General features: G+C 45.0%; 1 protein-coding gene across 2 annotated transcripts in view; it reads right to left on the reverse strand.

Annotated features, from left to right (window-relative positions):
• Nucleotides 1–16,474, reverse strand: part of LOC124038145 (adhesion G protein-coupled receptor A3-like) — a 304,056-nt gene that overhangs the window by 222,218 nt on the left and 65,364 nt on the right. For both annotated transcript variants that reach the window (XM_046353649.1, XM_046353648.1), the window contains exons 5-6: nt 16,375–16,446; nt 15,943–16,106 (exon numbers count right to left, since the gene is read on the reverse strand). In XM_046353649.1, the coding sequence (XP_046209605.1) occupies nt 15,943–16,106; nt 16,375–16,446 (236 nt within the window). The remainder of the gene's footprint in view (nt 1–15,942; nt 16,107–16,374; nt 16,447–16,474) is intronic.

The raw sequence follows: 16,474 nt of genomic DNA on the forward strand, positions 1-16,474 counted from the left end.
ATCTACTGGGCTAACACCTCATCTCTTGATATTAACATGCTCATCTACTGGTCTAACACCACATCTCTTGATATTAAGATGCTCATCTACTGGTCTAACACCTCATCTCTTGATATATATACATGCTCATCTACTGGTCTAACACCACATCTCTTGATATTAAGATGCTCATCTACTGGTCTAACACCACATCTCTTGATAATTAAAATGCTAATCTATGAGGCTAACACCATATCTCTTGATATATTTACATGCTCATCTACTGGGCTAACACCTCATCTCTTGATATATATACATGCTCATCTACTGGTCTAACACCACATCTCTTGATATTGCAATTTTCATGTGCTTTAAAGAGTGTAATTTCATTTGTTGATCATTTACAGAGCCATGTATTGGTAGTTGGACATGAAGCAGTGCAGAACTGGAGCTACTGCATAACCTGTAGCTAACTGTAGCTGGCTAAGTGGTACCACATAAAAACAGCATGGTGCAATGGACTGTTGATCTGCTGTTATGCTGATACTGTTGAATCACACTCAGAGCCAAAGGATCAGAGCAGCAAAACGCCTGTGCCTATCAGGCACTGCCAGGGGTGTGTGTGTGTGTGTGTGTGTGTGTGTGTGTGTGTGTGTGTGTGTGTGTGTGTGTGTGTGTGTGTGTGTGTGTGTGTGTGTGTGTGTGTGTGTGTGTGTGTGTGTGTGTGTGTGTGTGTGTGTGTGTGTGTGTGTGTGTGTGTGTGTGTGTGTGTGGTGTCATTGGGCTGCGCTGCAGTTAACACATTAACCACATAAATAGTGGCAGCTCTGATATTGCTAAAATGTGGAATATAAGTAGTCAATGGTCTGCCCTGCATACAGAAATAAACAACATTAGGATCTCTTAAAACATTTTGGAAATATAGACCTATAAACGCAGATACAATAGGCATAAATATAAACTATGAATATTTATGTTGAATGTATGATTTATGTTCACTTCTTGGTAGCTGTTCAATAGACAACTTTCAAAGTCAATTCTGATGTATATTTAACAAGGCCATGCCATGCCTCTGTTGTGTTTGAATAGCCGAAGCCAACTACTTTCTCAATGTGTGTGTCACATCTGCTCCTGCTTCTTCCCTCTCTTTATCAAATGTTTCAACTGCTTCCCGACTCACAGATCCATTACTAAAGTGTGTTCATGTTTTAATCTCATTCACACACTTACAGCATATCAACAATGGTCAAGTCCACAAAATATAATAAGGCTTCCACAACACAACCACACAGTAGCGTAACCAAGTTACAGGAAAGCAACCGTAATACAACAGTCAGCTACTCTAGTAGTGTACAGCTCTTATTTCCCCAATATAACTAAGTGTGCAAGGTTGATTCAAACTCTTTGAGGTGACCAGTACATGAGTGTGTCCTTACAGGGTAAGGAGACAAGGTAGCCAGTGGTGGTTGAAGTTTTGGGGCTTGGGTTGGAGTCATTAAAACTCGTTTTTCAATCACACTACAAATTTCTTGTTAACAAACTATAGTTCTGAAAAGTCAGTTAGGACATCTACTTCGTGCATGACACAAGTAATTTTTTACCAATTGCTTACAGACAGATTATTTCACTTAAAATTCACTGTATCGCAATTCCAGTGGGTCAGAAGTTTACATACACTAATTTGACTGTGCATTTAAACAGCTTGGAAAATTCCAGAAAGTTATGCCATGGCTTTAGAAGCTTCTGATAGGCTAATTGACATAATTTGAGTCAATTGGAGGTGTACCTGTGGATGTATTTCAAGGCCTACCTTCAAACTCAGTGCCTCTTTGCTTGACATCATGGGAAAATCAAAAGAAATCAGCCAAGACCTCAGAAAAACAATGATAGACCTCCACAAGTCTGGCTCATCCTTGGCAATTTCCAAACGCCTGAAGGTACCACGTTCATCTGTACAAACAATAGTATGCAAGTATAAACACCATGGGACCACGCGTCCGTCATACCGCTCAGGAAGGAGGCGCATTCTGTCTCCTAGATGCGAAAAGTGCAAATGTATTTGAGTGGCCATCACAAAGCCCTGACCTCAATCCCATAGAGAATTTGTTGGCAGAACTGAAAAAGTGTGTATTCCGAGGAAGGAGGCCTAAAAACCTGATTCAGTTACACCAGCTCTGTCAGGAGGAATGGGCCAAAATTCACCCAATTTGTTGTGGGAAGCTTGTGGAAGGCTACCCGAAACGTTTGACCCAAGTTAAACAATTGAAAGGCAATGCCACCAAATACGAATTGAGTGTATGTAAACTTCTGACCCACTGGGAATGTGATGGATGAAAGAAATAAAAGCTGAAATAAATAATTCGCTCTACTATTATTCCGACATTTCACGTTCTTAAATAAAGTGGTGATCCTAAATGACCTATGAAAGGGAATTTTTACTAGGATTTAATGCCAGGAATTGTGAAAAAACTGAGTGTAAATGTATTTGACTAAGGTGTATGTAAACTTCCGACTTCAACTGTATGAAAGGTATTGCCGACAACAAAGCCTATACTTTTATTTCCGCCAACTGACCTAGGCATGATTGCGGTAAAGTTCTGCCTACGACTTAGTATGAAATGTGCCATAATGCCGAGGTGGCATTTGCACGCACTACGCTCTTAATAATTACTACTATCGTCCTGGAAGTTCTAAACTTTGCGGGGCATATCACTTCACCAATCTCTTTGTATAGTTCACCACACATCTTTTTTCTTCACCACAACTAGATGGATCCATAAAGAATTACTGTGGTAATAAATACTGTATCACTGAATGACAAATACTGGAATAAAGTAGGCTAATGCAATTGAAGGCATCAAATTGGTGTTACTGAAACTCCCAAAGTCATCCAATTGTTAAAATACAATTGCTTGAAGTAATAGCCTAACAATAGCCTACCTGTGTGTGGTCAACTATTTCAGCACCATTTTTCACTGCTTTGAGGCAAGTGTGGGGTCTTGCTAAATCGATCAATCTCCCAAGTAGTGCAGAGATCTAAGGCACTGCATAACAGTGCTAGAATATTGACTACAGACCTGGTTTCAATCCCGAGCTGTATCACAACCGGCCGCGATCGGGAGTCCTATAAGGCAGTGCACAATTGTCCCAGCGTCGTCCGGGTTAGGGGAGGGGTTGGCCGGGGTGGGCAATTACTTGGTTCATCGCACTATAACAACTCCTTGGGGCGGGCCAGGTGCCTGCAGCCTGACCTCGTCGTCAGGTGAACGGTGTTTCCTCCGACACATTGGTGCGGCTGGCTTCCAGGTTAAGCGGGTGTTAAGAAGCGCGGTTTGGCAGGTCATGTTTCGGAGGATGCATGACTCGACCTTCGCCTCCCGAGCCTGTTGGGGAGTTGCAACGATTAGACAAGATCAAAATTGGGGAATAAAAAAAAAAATACAAATCTATCAATTTCAATTTTTCTTTTCACCGAATCTCCGTTTGCATATTGGTTAGGCAACAATTGGGCTGTGGTAATGTTAGCTAAGTTGAGGTGAGTGCTGCTCATGGTCATCTTGTCTGGTTGGCACATTTATTAGCACTGATCAGAACATTTTGCCAGCATGTTGTCATGACGTTGGCCTGGGGGTAGGTTTATGACAGTCATAAATACCTCTTTCCCCCCTTTTCCTCTCTCTACCCTACTGATGTTACATTTGCAAAACCCTTGGTTAACATAGAGACTCTGGGAACATCAGAAGGTGGGGGTAAATTAACTATATTCTGGTAATCTGACCAATAGAACATATGCAGTGGTACTTAATGAATATGATGTCAGTTCTGTTGTCATTTGAGACATTCTCATCAATGATAAGATTACATAAATTCTACAGTGGAAAGTCTACACATCAGAGTTATCAGATTCACATGGAATTGTTGTTCAATTTAAATGTTTGATTATGAAATTATTTGTGATGGGATGAAATGTGATTTTAGCTTCTAAAATGTGAGATTTGGGTTTTCATAAGATAGGGCTCTGCTCAATCAGTGGCCCGCCCCTGTGAAGGGACATGGGCTATAAAACATTTCAAACACGCCCTCCTCTTCCTTCCTATATAAAGCCTTGACGACAGTATAACCTCCTGTTCCGAGGATGTTTGGACGACGGTCCGATGTCAGAATGGTTCAGATAATAACTACAGAACGAAGCTAACATCATCGTGAGCTTTGGTTGCGAATGGTATGAACTTTGAACTCTTATTCACTACAGAAGTGATACCTCCTAGCCGTTGAGTTAGCAACAGCAGATGCAACAATGGTTGGGAAGGAACAGACAGAGTATCCCATCTACCACACAACGACGTTACTACAACGTATTCAATTTACCAGCAGAGACATTCTTCAAAGGACAAAGGACTCGGTTGGGCAACACGGCCTTCCATCTACCACCAACCTACCGAAGCGCAGCTCAGTGTAAATATTTATTGCATTTTCCTTTTCCAAATGGGCTGTAATTTAGAATGCATAAGATTCTGTATTTACGATAGTACAGCTTCACCCTTTGTTCCTCAGTCTTCCCGCTCTTTCACTCAAACCCAGCCCTTTTCTTTTGTGTAACCAGCTGTCATATAGGGACGTTTTCCTTTATGACTTAATTTGTAATCAAGTTATGATTTAATTATGTGCATGTGTAATTCTGTGTGATTAGTTAGGTATTTAGTAAATTAAACCCAATTTTGTATTGCTGATTCAACTTGTTAGCCAGGGTTCGTTCAGATAACCAAGAATTTACAACTTTCAGATGAGACTGAATTAAGAGGACGATTAATATAGACTGCTATTGATGTAAAATATTACTAGGTCTTTAAGAGTTTATTCGGAAGATAACAGCTCTATAAATATTATTTCGTGGTGTCCCGACTCTAGTTAATTACATTTACATGATTAGCTCAATTAGGTAATATTAATTACGGAGAAATTATTTTATAGAATAGCATGTCATATCACTTAATCCGGCATAGCCAAAGACACGACAATGTTATTATGTAGCTTAACAAGTGGATGATTTTGCTCTTCACTGGCAGTCGCTTAGTAGCCTAGGCCTACTCCCGACCAAAAGCCTGTGACTTGTCTTAATCAATCAATGTGATTTTGTTTCACTGAATCTCCATCTGTATATTTCGTTAATTCTCTGGCTGGGCAAATATGTGGAGGTGGTATAGCTCATCTATTTGTTTGCTCATCTCTCACTGAACAGAAACATTCAGAATGCCATAAAGTAGGCTAAATCAAGTGTAGGCCTTTTGCTTGATCATGTATAGGCAACTCAAAAAGCTGGCGGAGCTTGCGAAACATTAACCCACAAGACTCGAATGCATAGTTTGCTATTATTTTCAATCGGTATCATGATGAAGACACTCTCAATGTAAGACTCTTTGCCTGCATTTCTATTCATTTTAAAATGTATTTTATTAGTCTTATAATGTTTATTCGGACCAACCTAAACAAATTAATAATGGATTTATTTTTGATGGTGTATATTCTCAATGGATTAATTAAAATAAACTCCCTGCCACATCAGCACACCACTACTACCATTCTCCCCCAGCATGCCGGCATGCACACGGGAGGTATAAAAGACGTATGCAGGTTGTAGATCCTGCAGATTGTAGAAATGGGCCTGTTTGTAATGGCGTCATGTAGACATTGCACCATTTTTTTCCATAGGCAAAATACCATACATCCTATGTGAAAGTATCACAAATGCAATGGGCCAGCAGGTCATGTTGGATTCAGGCAGACGTTTTGGACTAGCAATAAAAAAGCTTACTTCTAAATGATGCGGAGATGAATTAATTAAGAGCCCAATCCTGGCAGGGAACTTATACCACAGTGGGGGCCAGTTGTAGAGCTAGAGAGAGAGTGTCAGAGTTGGATTCTCTTTTCTTTTGCTGGAGCCTCACATTTGTCTCAATGATCGTCAAATAGACTTAAGACTCATTTAAAACGTGTAGATGTACAGGTGATTAAATCACCATTTAAATGGTATTGTGGCAGCCTTATTGGATTTGATGCCATAATGGATTAGGAGTTACTGTAAATCTAGAAGGGTCCCCCGAACGTAATTCCCAGAGTAGGGGCTAAATACATACAAATCCACAGAGGAAGCTTTGATTGGAAAAAATGACAGCTTTCAGTGTCTTAGCCCACCAATAGACACCGAAAAGAGAGAGCAAATTGGACTTGGAAAGTTGACTATTGAACAGCTACCAAAAAGTGAAGTTTACATTCATCATGGCCCGGGTATCCTGGAAGTATATTGACATCATCCCGTAAATAGAGGATGCCTGGTTGCTCTTTAAAAGTGCTTTCCTCACCGTCTCAAATAAGCATGCCCCATTCAAAAAACGTAGAACCAAGAACAGATATAGCCCTTGACTCACCCCACACTTGACTGCCCTTGACCAGCACAAAAACATACTGTGGCGTTCTGCATTAACATCGAATAGCCCCTGTGATATGCAACTTTCCAGGGAAATCAGGAGCCAATACACTCAGTCGGTTAGGAAAGCTAAGGCTAGCTTTATCAAACAGAAATTTGCATCCTTTAGCACGAATTCCAAAACGTTTGGGACACTGTAAAGTCCATGGAGAATAAGAGCACCTCCTCCCAGCTGCCAACTACACTGAGGATAGGAAACATTGTTACCGCCGATACATCGATAATAGTCGATCATTTCAATAAGCATTTTTCTACAGCTGGCCATGCTTTCCACCTAGCTACCCCTACGCCGGCCAACATCTCAGCATCCCCTTCAGCAACTTGGCCAAGCCCACACCACTTCTCCTTCACCCAAATCAAGACGGCTGATGTTCTGAAAGAGCTGCAAAATCTGGATCCCTACAAATCAGCTGGGCTAGACAATCTGGACCATCTCTTTCTAAAATTATCCGCCGAAATTGTTGCAACCCCTATTACTAGCCTATTCAACTTCTCTTTCGTATTGTCTGAGATCCCCAACGATTGGAAAGCTGCCGTGGTCATCCCCCTCTCCAAAGGGGTGCATGCTCTTCAACTGATTGCTGCCCACATCCTCCCGCCCGACTAGCATCACTACTCTGGACAGTTCTGACCTAGAATATGTGGACAACTACAAATGCCTAGGTGTCGGGTTAGACTGTAAACTCTCCTTCCAGACTCACATCAAACATCTCCAATCCATAATTAAATCTAGAATTGGCTTCCTATTTTGCAACAAAGCCTCCTTCACTCATGCTACCAAACATAACCTTGTAAAACGAACTATCCTACCAATCATTGACTTTGGCGATGTCATCTACAAAATAGCCTCCAACACTCTACTCAGCAAACTGGATGTAGTCTATCACACTGCCAACCGTTTTGTCACCAAAGCCCCATATACTACCCACCACTGTGACCTGTATGCCCTCGTTGGCTGGCCCTCACTACATATTTGTCGCCAAACCCACTGGCTCCAGGTCATCTATAAGTCTATGCTAGGTAAAGCCCCGCATTACCTCAGCTCACTGGTCACCATAGCAACACCCACCCGTAGCACGCGCTCCAGCAGGTATATTTCACTGGTCATCCCCAAAGCCAGCACTTCCTTTGGCTGCCTTTCCTTCCAGTTCTCTGCTGCCAATGACTGGAACAAATTGCAAAAATCACTGAAGTTTGAGTCTTATATCTCCCTCTCTATGTCATGTTTTGTCATTGATTATCATGTCTTGTCTCTGTGCTTCCCTTCTATTCGTTTCCCTCTGCTGGTCTTATTAGGTTCTTTCCCTCTTTCTATCCCTCTCTCTCCCCCTCCCTCTCTCCTTCTCTCGCTCTCTCTCTCTATCGTTCCGTTCCTGCTCCCAGCTGTTCCTCATTCTCCTAACTACCTCATTTACTCTTTCACACCTGTCCCCTATTTTGCCCTCTGATTAGAGTCTCTATTTCTCCCTCTGTTTTCCGCTTCTGTCCTTGTCGGATCCTTGTTTGATGTTCGCTGTTCTGTGTCCTTGTTCCGCCCTGTCGTGTTTTTGCCTTCTTCAGATGCTGCATGTGAGCAGGTGTCTATGTCAGCTACGGCCGTTGCCTTCCCGAAGCGACCTGCAGTCTGTGGTCGCGTCTCCAGTCGTTCCTCTCCACTGACGAGTGGATTTCAGTTTTCCTGTTTTGTATTTACCTAAGATAATATCCAGGATTATCGTTTTTGTTTAAGACTGGAATAAAGACTCGCTTTTGGGTCCTTTTGGGTCCTCATTCACCAGCATAACAGAAGGATCCGACCAAGAATGGACCCAGCGACTACGGATTCTCGCAACACTGCCGTCGAGATCCAGGGAGCAAAGCTCGGCAGACACGAGCAGGAATTGTCTGCTGCTCGTCATGCCGTTGAGACCCTGGCCGCTCAGGTCTCCGACCTCTCAGGACAGTTTCAGAGTCTTCGTCTCGTGCCACCAGCTACTTCCTGGTCTTCCGAGTCTCCGGAACCTAGGGTTAATAACCCACCATGTTACTCTGGGCAGCCCACTGAGTGCCGCGCCTTTCTCACCCAGTGTGATATTGTGTTCTCTCTCCAACCCAACACATACTCAAGAGAGAGAGAGCTCGGATTGCTTAAGTCATATCACTCCTTACTGGTCGGGCTCGGGAGTGGGGCACAGCTATCTGGGAGGCAAGGGCTGAGTGTTCTAACGATTATCTGAACTTTAAAGAGGAGATGATACGGGTTTTTGATCGTTCAGTTTTTGGGAATGAGGCTTCCAGGCCCCTGACTTCCCTATGTCAAAGTGATCGATCCATAACGGATTACTCTATAGAGTTTCGCACTCTTGCTGCCTCCAGTGACTGGAACGAGCCGGCGTTGCTCGCTCGTTTTCTGGAGGGACTCCACGCTGAGGTTAAAGATGAGATTCTCTCCCGGGAGGTTCCTTCCAGCGTGGACTCTTTGATTGCACTCGCCATCCGCATAGAACGACGGGTAGATCTTCGTCACCGAGCTCGTGGAAGAGAGCTCGCGTTAACGGTGTTCCCCCTCTCCGCATCTCAACCATCTCCTCCCACCGGCTCAGAGACTGAGCCCATGCAGCTGGGAGGTATTCGCATCTCGACTAAGGAGAGGGAACGGAGGATCACCAACCGCCTTTGCCTCTATTGCGGTTCTGCTGGACATTTTGTCATTTCATGTCCAGTAAAAGCCAGAGCTCATCATTAAGCGGAGGGCTACTGGTGAGCGCTACTACTCAGGTCTCTCCATCAAGATCCTGTACTACCTTGTCGGTCCATCTACGCTGGACCGGTTCGGCTGCTTCCTGCAGTGCCTTGATAGACTCTGGGGCTGAGGGTTGTTTTATGGACGAAGCATGGGCTCGGAAACATGACATTCCTCTCAGACAGTTAGGGAAGCCCACGCCCATGTTCGCCTTAGATGGTAGTCTTCTCCCCAGTATCAGATGTGAGACACTACCTTTAACCCTCACAGTATTTGGTAACCACAGTGAGACCATTTCCTTTTTGATTTTTCGTTCACCTTTTACACCTGTTGTTTTGGGTCATCCCTGGCTAGTATGTCATAATCCTTCTATTAATTGGTCTAGTAATTCTATCCTATCCTGGAACGTTTCTTGTCATGTGAAGTGTTTAATGTCTGCTATCCCTCCTGTTTCTTCTGTCCCCTCTTCTCAGGAGGAACCTGGTGATTTGACAGGAGTGCCGGAGGAATATCATGATCTGCGCACGGTCTTCAGTCGGTCCAGAGCCAACTCCCTTCCTCCTCACCGGTCGTATGATTGTTGTATTGATCTCCTTCCGGGGACCACTCCCCCTCGGGGTAGACTATACTCTCTGTCGGCTCCCGAACGTAAGGCTCTCGAGGATTATCTGTCTGTTTCTCTCGACGCCGGTACCGTGGTGCCTTCTTCCTCTCCCGCCGGAGCGGGGTTTTTTTTTTTGTTAAGAAGAAGGACGGTACTCTGCGCCCCTGCGTGGATTATCGAGGGCTGAATGACATAACGGTTAAGAATCGTTATCCGCTTCCCCTTATGTCGTCAGCCTTCGAGATTCTGCAGGGAGCCAGGTTCTTTACTAAGTTGGACCTTCGTAACGCTTACCATCTCGTGCGCATCAGAGAGGGGGACGAGTGGAAAACGGCGTTTAACACTCCGTTAGGGCATTTTGAATACCGGGTTCTGCCGTTCGGTCTCGCTAATGCTCCAGCTGTCTTTCAGGCATTAGTTAATGATGTACTGAGAGACATGCTGAACATCTTTGTTTTCGTTTACCTTGACGATATCCTGATTTTTTCACCGTCACTCGAGATTCATGTTCAGCACGTTCGACGTGTACTCCAGCGCCTTTTAGAGAATTGTCTCTACGTGAAGGCTGAGAAGTGCGCCTTTCATGTCTCCTCTGTCACATTTCTCGGTTCTGTTATTTACGCTGAAGGTATTCAGATGGATCCCGCTAAGGTCCAGGCTGTCAGCGATTGGCCCGTTCCTAAGTCACGTGTCGAGTTGCAGCGCTTTCTCGTTTTCGCTAATTTCTATCGGCGTTTCATTCGTAATTTCGGTCAAGTGGCTGTCCCTCTCACAGCTCTTACTTCTGTCAAGACGTGCTTTAAGTGGTCCGGTTCCGCCCAGGGAGCTTTTGATCTACTCAAGAAGCGTTTTACATCCGCTCCTATCCTTGTTACTCCTGACGTCACTAAACAATTCATAGTCGAGGTTGACGCTTCAGAGGTGGGCGTGGGAGCCATTCTGTCCCAGCGCTTCCATTCTGACGATAAGGTCCATCCTTGCGCTTATTTTTCTCATCGCCTGTCGCCATCGGAACGCAACTATGATGTGGGTAACCGCGAACTGCTCGCCATCCGCTTAGCCCTAGGCGAATGGCGACAGTGGTTGGAGGGGGCGACCGTCCCTTTTTTCGTTTGGACTGACCATAAGAACCTTGAGTACAAACCTCTGCCAAACGACTTAATGCACGTCAAGCTCGTTGGGCGTTGTTTTTCGCTCGTTTCGAGTTCGTGATTTCTTATCGCCCGGGTAATAAGAACACCAAGCCTGATGCCTTATCCCGTCTCTTTAGTTCTTCTGTGGCTTCTACCGACCCCGAGGGGATTCTCCCTGAAGGGCGTGTTGTCGGGTTGACTGTCTGGGGAATTGAGAGACAGGTAAAGCAAGCACTCACTCACACTGCGTCGCCGCGCGCTTGTCCTAGTAACCTTCTTTTCGTTCCTGTCTCTACTCGTCTGGCTGTTCTTCAGTGGGCTCACTCTGCCAAGTTAGCTGGCCACCCCGGCGTTCGGGGTACGCTTGCTTCTATTCGCCAGCGGTTTTGGTGGCCTACTCAGGAGCGTGACACGCGCCGTTTCGTGGCTGCTTGTTCGGACTGCGCGCAGACTAAGTCAGGTAACTCTCCTCCTGCCGGTCGTCTCAGACCGCTTCCCATTCCTTCTCGACCATGGTCTCACATCGCCTTAGACTTTATTACCGGTCTGCCTTCGTCTGCGGGGAAGACTGTGATTCTTACGGTTGTCGATAGGTTCTCTAAGGCGGCACATTTCATTCCGCTCGCTAAGCTTCCTTCCGCTAAGGAGACGGCACAAATCATCATTGAGAATGTGTTCAGAATTCATGGCCTCCCGTTAGACGCCGTTTCAGACAGAGGCCCGCAATTCACGTCACAGTTTTGGAGGGAGTTCTGTCGTTTGATTGGTGCTTCCGTCAGTCTCTCTTCCGGTTTTCATCCCCAGTCTAACGGTCAAGCAGAAAGGGCCAATCAGACGATTGGTCGCATATTACGCAGCCTTTCTTTTCGAAACCCTGCGTCTTGGGCAGAACAGCTCCCTGGGCAGAATACGCTCACAACTCGCTTCCTTCGTCTGCTACCGGGCTATCTCCGTTTCAGAGTAGTCTTGGGTACCAGCCTCCTCTGTTCTCGTCCCAGCTCGCCGAGTCCAGCGTTCCCTCCGCTCAGGCTTTTGTCCAACGTTGTGAGCGCACCTGGAGGAGGGTCAGGTCTGCACTTTGCCGTTACAGGGCGCAGACTGTGAGAGCCGCCAATAAACGTAGGATTAAGAGTCCTAGGTATTGTCGCGGTCAGAGAGTGTGGCTTTCCACTCGTAACCTTCCCCTTACGACAGCTTCTCGCAAGTTGACTCCGCGGTTCATTGGTCCGTTCCGTGTCTCTCAGGTCGTCAATCCTGTCGCTGTGCGACTGCTTCTTCCGCGACATCTTTGTCACGTCCACCCTGTCTTCCATGTCTCCTGTGTCAAGCCTTTTCTTCGCGCCCCCATTCGTCTTCCCTCCCCCCCCGTCCTTGTAAGGGCGCACCTATTTACAAGGTACGGAAGATCATGGACATGCGTTCTCGGGGACGTGGTCACCAGTACTTAGTGGATTGGGAGGGTTATGGTCCTGAGGAGAGGAGTTGGGTTCCATCTCGGGACGTGCTGGACCGTTCGTTGATTGATGATTTCCTCCGTTGCCGCCAGGGTTCCTCCTCGAGTGCGCCAGGAGGCGCTCGGTGAGTGGGGGGGTACTGTCATGTTTTGTCATTGATTATCATGTCTTGTCTCTGTGCTTCCCTTCTATTCGTTTCCCTCTGCTGGTCTTATTAGGTTCTTTCCCTCTTTCTATCCCTCTCTCTCCCCCTCCCTCTCTCCTTCTCTCGCTCTCTCTCTCTATCGTTCCGTTCCTGCTCCCAGCTGTTCCTCATTCTCCTAACTACCTCATTTACTCTTTCACACCTGTCCCCTATTTTGCCCTCTGATTAGAGTCCCTATTTCTCCCTCTGTTTTCCGCTTCTGTCCTTGTCGGATCCTTGTTTGATGTTCGCTGTTCTGTGTCCTTGTTCCGCCCTGTCGTGTTTTTGCCTTCTTCAGATGCTGCGTGTGAGCAGGTGTCTATGTCAGCTACGGCCGTTGCCTTCCCGAAGCGACCTGCAGTCTGTGGTCGCGTCTCCAGTCGTTCCTCTCCACTGACGAGTGGATTTCAGTTTTCCTGTTTTGTATTTACCTAAGATAATATCCAGGATTATCGTTTTTGTTTAAGACTGGAATAAAGACTCTTTCTGTTAAGTCGCTTTTGGGTCCTCATTCACCAGCATAACACTCTAACTTTAAGCATCAGCTGTCAGAGCAGCTTACTGATCACTGTACCTGTACACAGCCAATCTGTAAATAGCACACCCAACTACCTCACATCATTATCTGCATATCTATCACTCCAGTGTTAATGCTAAATTGTAATTATTTCGCCTCTATGGCCTATTTATTGCCTTACCTCCCTACTCTTCTACACACACACTGTACGTAGATATTTTTATTGTGTTATTGACTGTACATTTTGTTTATGTGTATCTCTGTGTTGTTGTTTTCGCACTGCTTTGCTTTATCTTGGCCAGGTCGCAGTTGTAAATGAGAACTTATTCTCAACTGGCGTACCTGGTTAAATAAAGATCAAATAAAAATTTTTAAAAATCATAAATATGAATAATTGATATTTCCGCCCAATGCATCTGTGTGTTTACAGGTCTATATTTCTAAATTGCTTTAAGATATCGTAGTGCTGTTTGTTTGTGTCTGTAGGGCAGACAATTGACTACTAGTATTCAACATTTTAGCAATATCAGAGCTTGCAATATTGGGTTACATGAGCATATGTGCCACCCCTCCAGCCAGGCATTATTCTGCACTGTTTGAGTTAAGGGATTGTGTCAAAATATCTATCAATTGAACCCCTTTTTGAGTAAAACAATTTCATACAACCATCTATTACATATATAGGAGACCTTATGTGGAAAAACATGATAGTGCTTTGTTATACATAGGTTGGGGGTATCTCAAAAACAAAAGCTTTTTTTATAGGATTTGCCGCTGGCCTAGAAGGATCCATTCACATCACTACAGAACAACTCCATCTTAGCACGGTCCCAGATATGTTTGTGCTGTCCGGCCAAATATGACAATGACCATAGGAGTTGGCAAACACAGCACAAACAAATCTGGGACCAGGCTCACCGACCCACAACTGCTAAGACAGTCTCTGAGTGAGCCACATCAGTCAGGATGGGAAGCCATTAAATGAGAAACCCCTCATTAATAAAAACAAGTCCAACACTGCTATTTCCTCAGTAGGATTAGGCCCTTTCACACACACTGGTTACACTTCTCTTATTGTATCCAGATGTTGCTTGGATAATATTCTGTCTTTTTCAGAATATGGAGTTAATTCAACTTGAAAGCAAATTCTACTGGCCTGACCAGAGGGTCTAAAAGGCATATAATTCTCATCATGTGCATAAGGCCTGTAGTGACCATTAGGACCCTGACACTGCCATGGCGTCATACACGAAATAATTACCCAGACACCAAACGCCCTAGGTGTGTGTGAATCAACTCATCTCTTCTTACCGTAGGCTATGTATTCCATTTCATATGCGGCAGGTAGCCTAGTGGTTAAGAGTGGTTGGGTCAGTAACCGAAAGGTCACTGGTTTGAATCCCTGAGCCAATGAGGTAAAACAAAAGCAAGGCAAGGCACTTAATCCCAATTGCTCCTGTCAAGTCGCTCTGGATAAGAGCGTCGGCTAAATGACTAAAAAGTACAATTATATGCATTCTACACAGAGGCCACTGAGGAGCCTTGAGGAAATCAAAGAGGGCCCTGCTCCTTATTCAGTGTGTGTGGGTATGTGTCTGTGTCTCATTTCTCAGTGTTAGATGAGCTGAACAGACATAGCCTTGACCCCCATCTGAGGAAGCACCTGATCCTGGCAGGAAACTTCTCCTCCCTCCTTTTCCCCCTCGTTTGAGAATGACACTTGACCCGAACGCAATGTCAGACACCCCAAAGGAGGAGAAGCACTTTAAGATGTGTTCACCCTGACATCTGCTACTCATCACATCACTTTGGAGAAAAAAAAAAGGGACGACATGGCTGGAATAACATCAAGATTGCACCTTGGATAGTTTGGTATGAGTGAGAACTATTGTCCGGTACGAGTGAGTAGGCAAGCTCTGTCATTTGTCATCGTATCGACTGTCATTCTCAGTAATACCAAGGCCTATATCACCAGGTGCTGAACAAAAGCAGCAGATACGTGATGAAATGCTAATGGCCACAGTATAGTAGTGCTGCCTTCCATGACATAAAGTGAACCCATATGGAGATAATAAGCTGCAAATAACATTACAAGAAGGGGTTGTTAGAGCACTGTACAGTGTCCAATCAATTGTAGGAGGCTGTTGTAGAGGGAGTCCTGAACATTATCACGTTAATCCCATAATGGATGTGTTAGGGTGAAAGGAGAATTCTATACTCCAACCAGCCTAAATCCACTCCTGGCTCTATGTCATAGGACTGTGTGGAATTACACTGTAATTGCTTGGATTGTTCCACATAATGAAAGACACACTCGGGATTATGTAGAATAACTTCAGAATGTCTCTAGAGTTGTGTACATGGATACACCCCCCCCACACACACACACACACAAACACACACACACACACACACACACACACAGCCATTTACATTTCTAGCAGTGACGCGTGTTATTTTCTCATCCCAGTGCAATATCCTCTAAGCATGTGCAAGATATGGGGAATGTAGGAGCAGAGTTGCTTTCAGACATGAGATGTGATTCCCCCATGGTTCAGAGCACACAGCAGAGCATATCACAAAGCTGAGATGGAAACACCAGAACACTCTAGCTAGCTACCACACCAATCTCTTCCTCACAGGTGATTCGCTCACCTCATATACACAGAGGGGTGATCCGACAGACAGCAGGGAATATTCAGCCATTGAATTTCAGACATACTCCTCATAACCCATACTCATTTATTTTGGGGGACAATACAAATTCAAACATATACAGAAAAAAATATATTGAGATGCTTACTCTATGTAGGTGTTCTGTATGCCTTATGTAAACACAGATAGTGATGGTGTGAGATAACTTACCACATCTGAGCTGTGTCTCCCTCAGGTTGCGGACCTCCAGGCCGTGGAGGTGTGTGGGGTACACACACAGGGTGTCGTTGCCCAGGCGCACACCGTTCGCCCTGGCCCACACCAGCAGCCACTCCAGCTGACAGTCACAGAACAGAGACTCTGTAGAGAAGTGCCTGAGGGGATACGACAATGGTATTACAACCATCATCGAACTGTGTAGGTGTCATGGTACAGTGTGTGTGAGTGAGTGATTATATGATTGTGTGTGTGTGTGTGTGTGTGTGTGTGTGTGTGTGTGTGTGTGTGTGTGTGTGTGTGTGTGTGTGTGTGTGTGTGTGTGTGTGTGTGTGTGTGTGTGTGTGTGTGTGTGTGTGTGTGTGTGTGTGTGTGTGTGTGTGTGTGTGTGTGTGTGTGTGTGTGTGTGTCATTTTGTTTTCTTACAGGACTTTGAGAGACAGGAGGTGTGTGAATAGTCCCACTGGCAACGAAGAGAAAATATTTCCAGATAGATTCCTGTGGGGAGAAAAGGGTTAATACACAT

The sequence above is a fragment of the Oncorhynchus gorbuscha genome, linkage group LG06 (assembly GCF_021184085.1).
Source record: "Oncorhynchus gorbuscha isolate QuinsamMale2020 ecotype Even-year linkage group LG06, OgorEven_v1.0, whole genome shotgun sequence".
In the NCBI taxonomy this organism is placed as follows: Eukaryota; Metazoa; Chordata; class Actinopteri; order Salmoniformes; family Salmonidae; genus Oncorhynchus; species Oncorhynchus gorbuscha.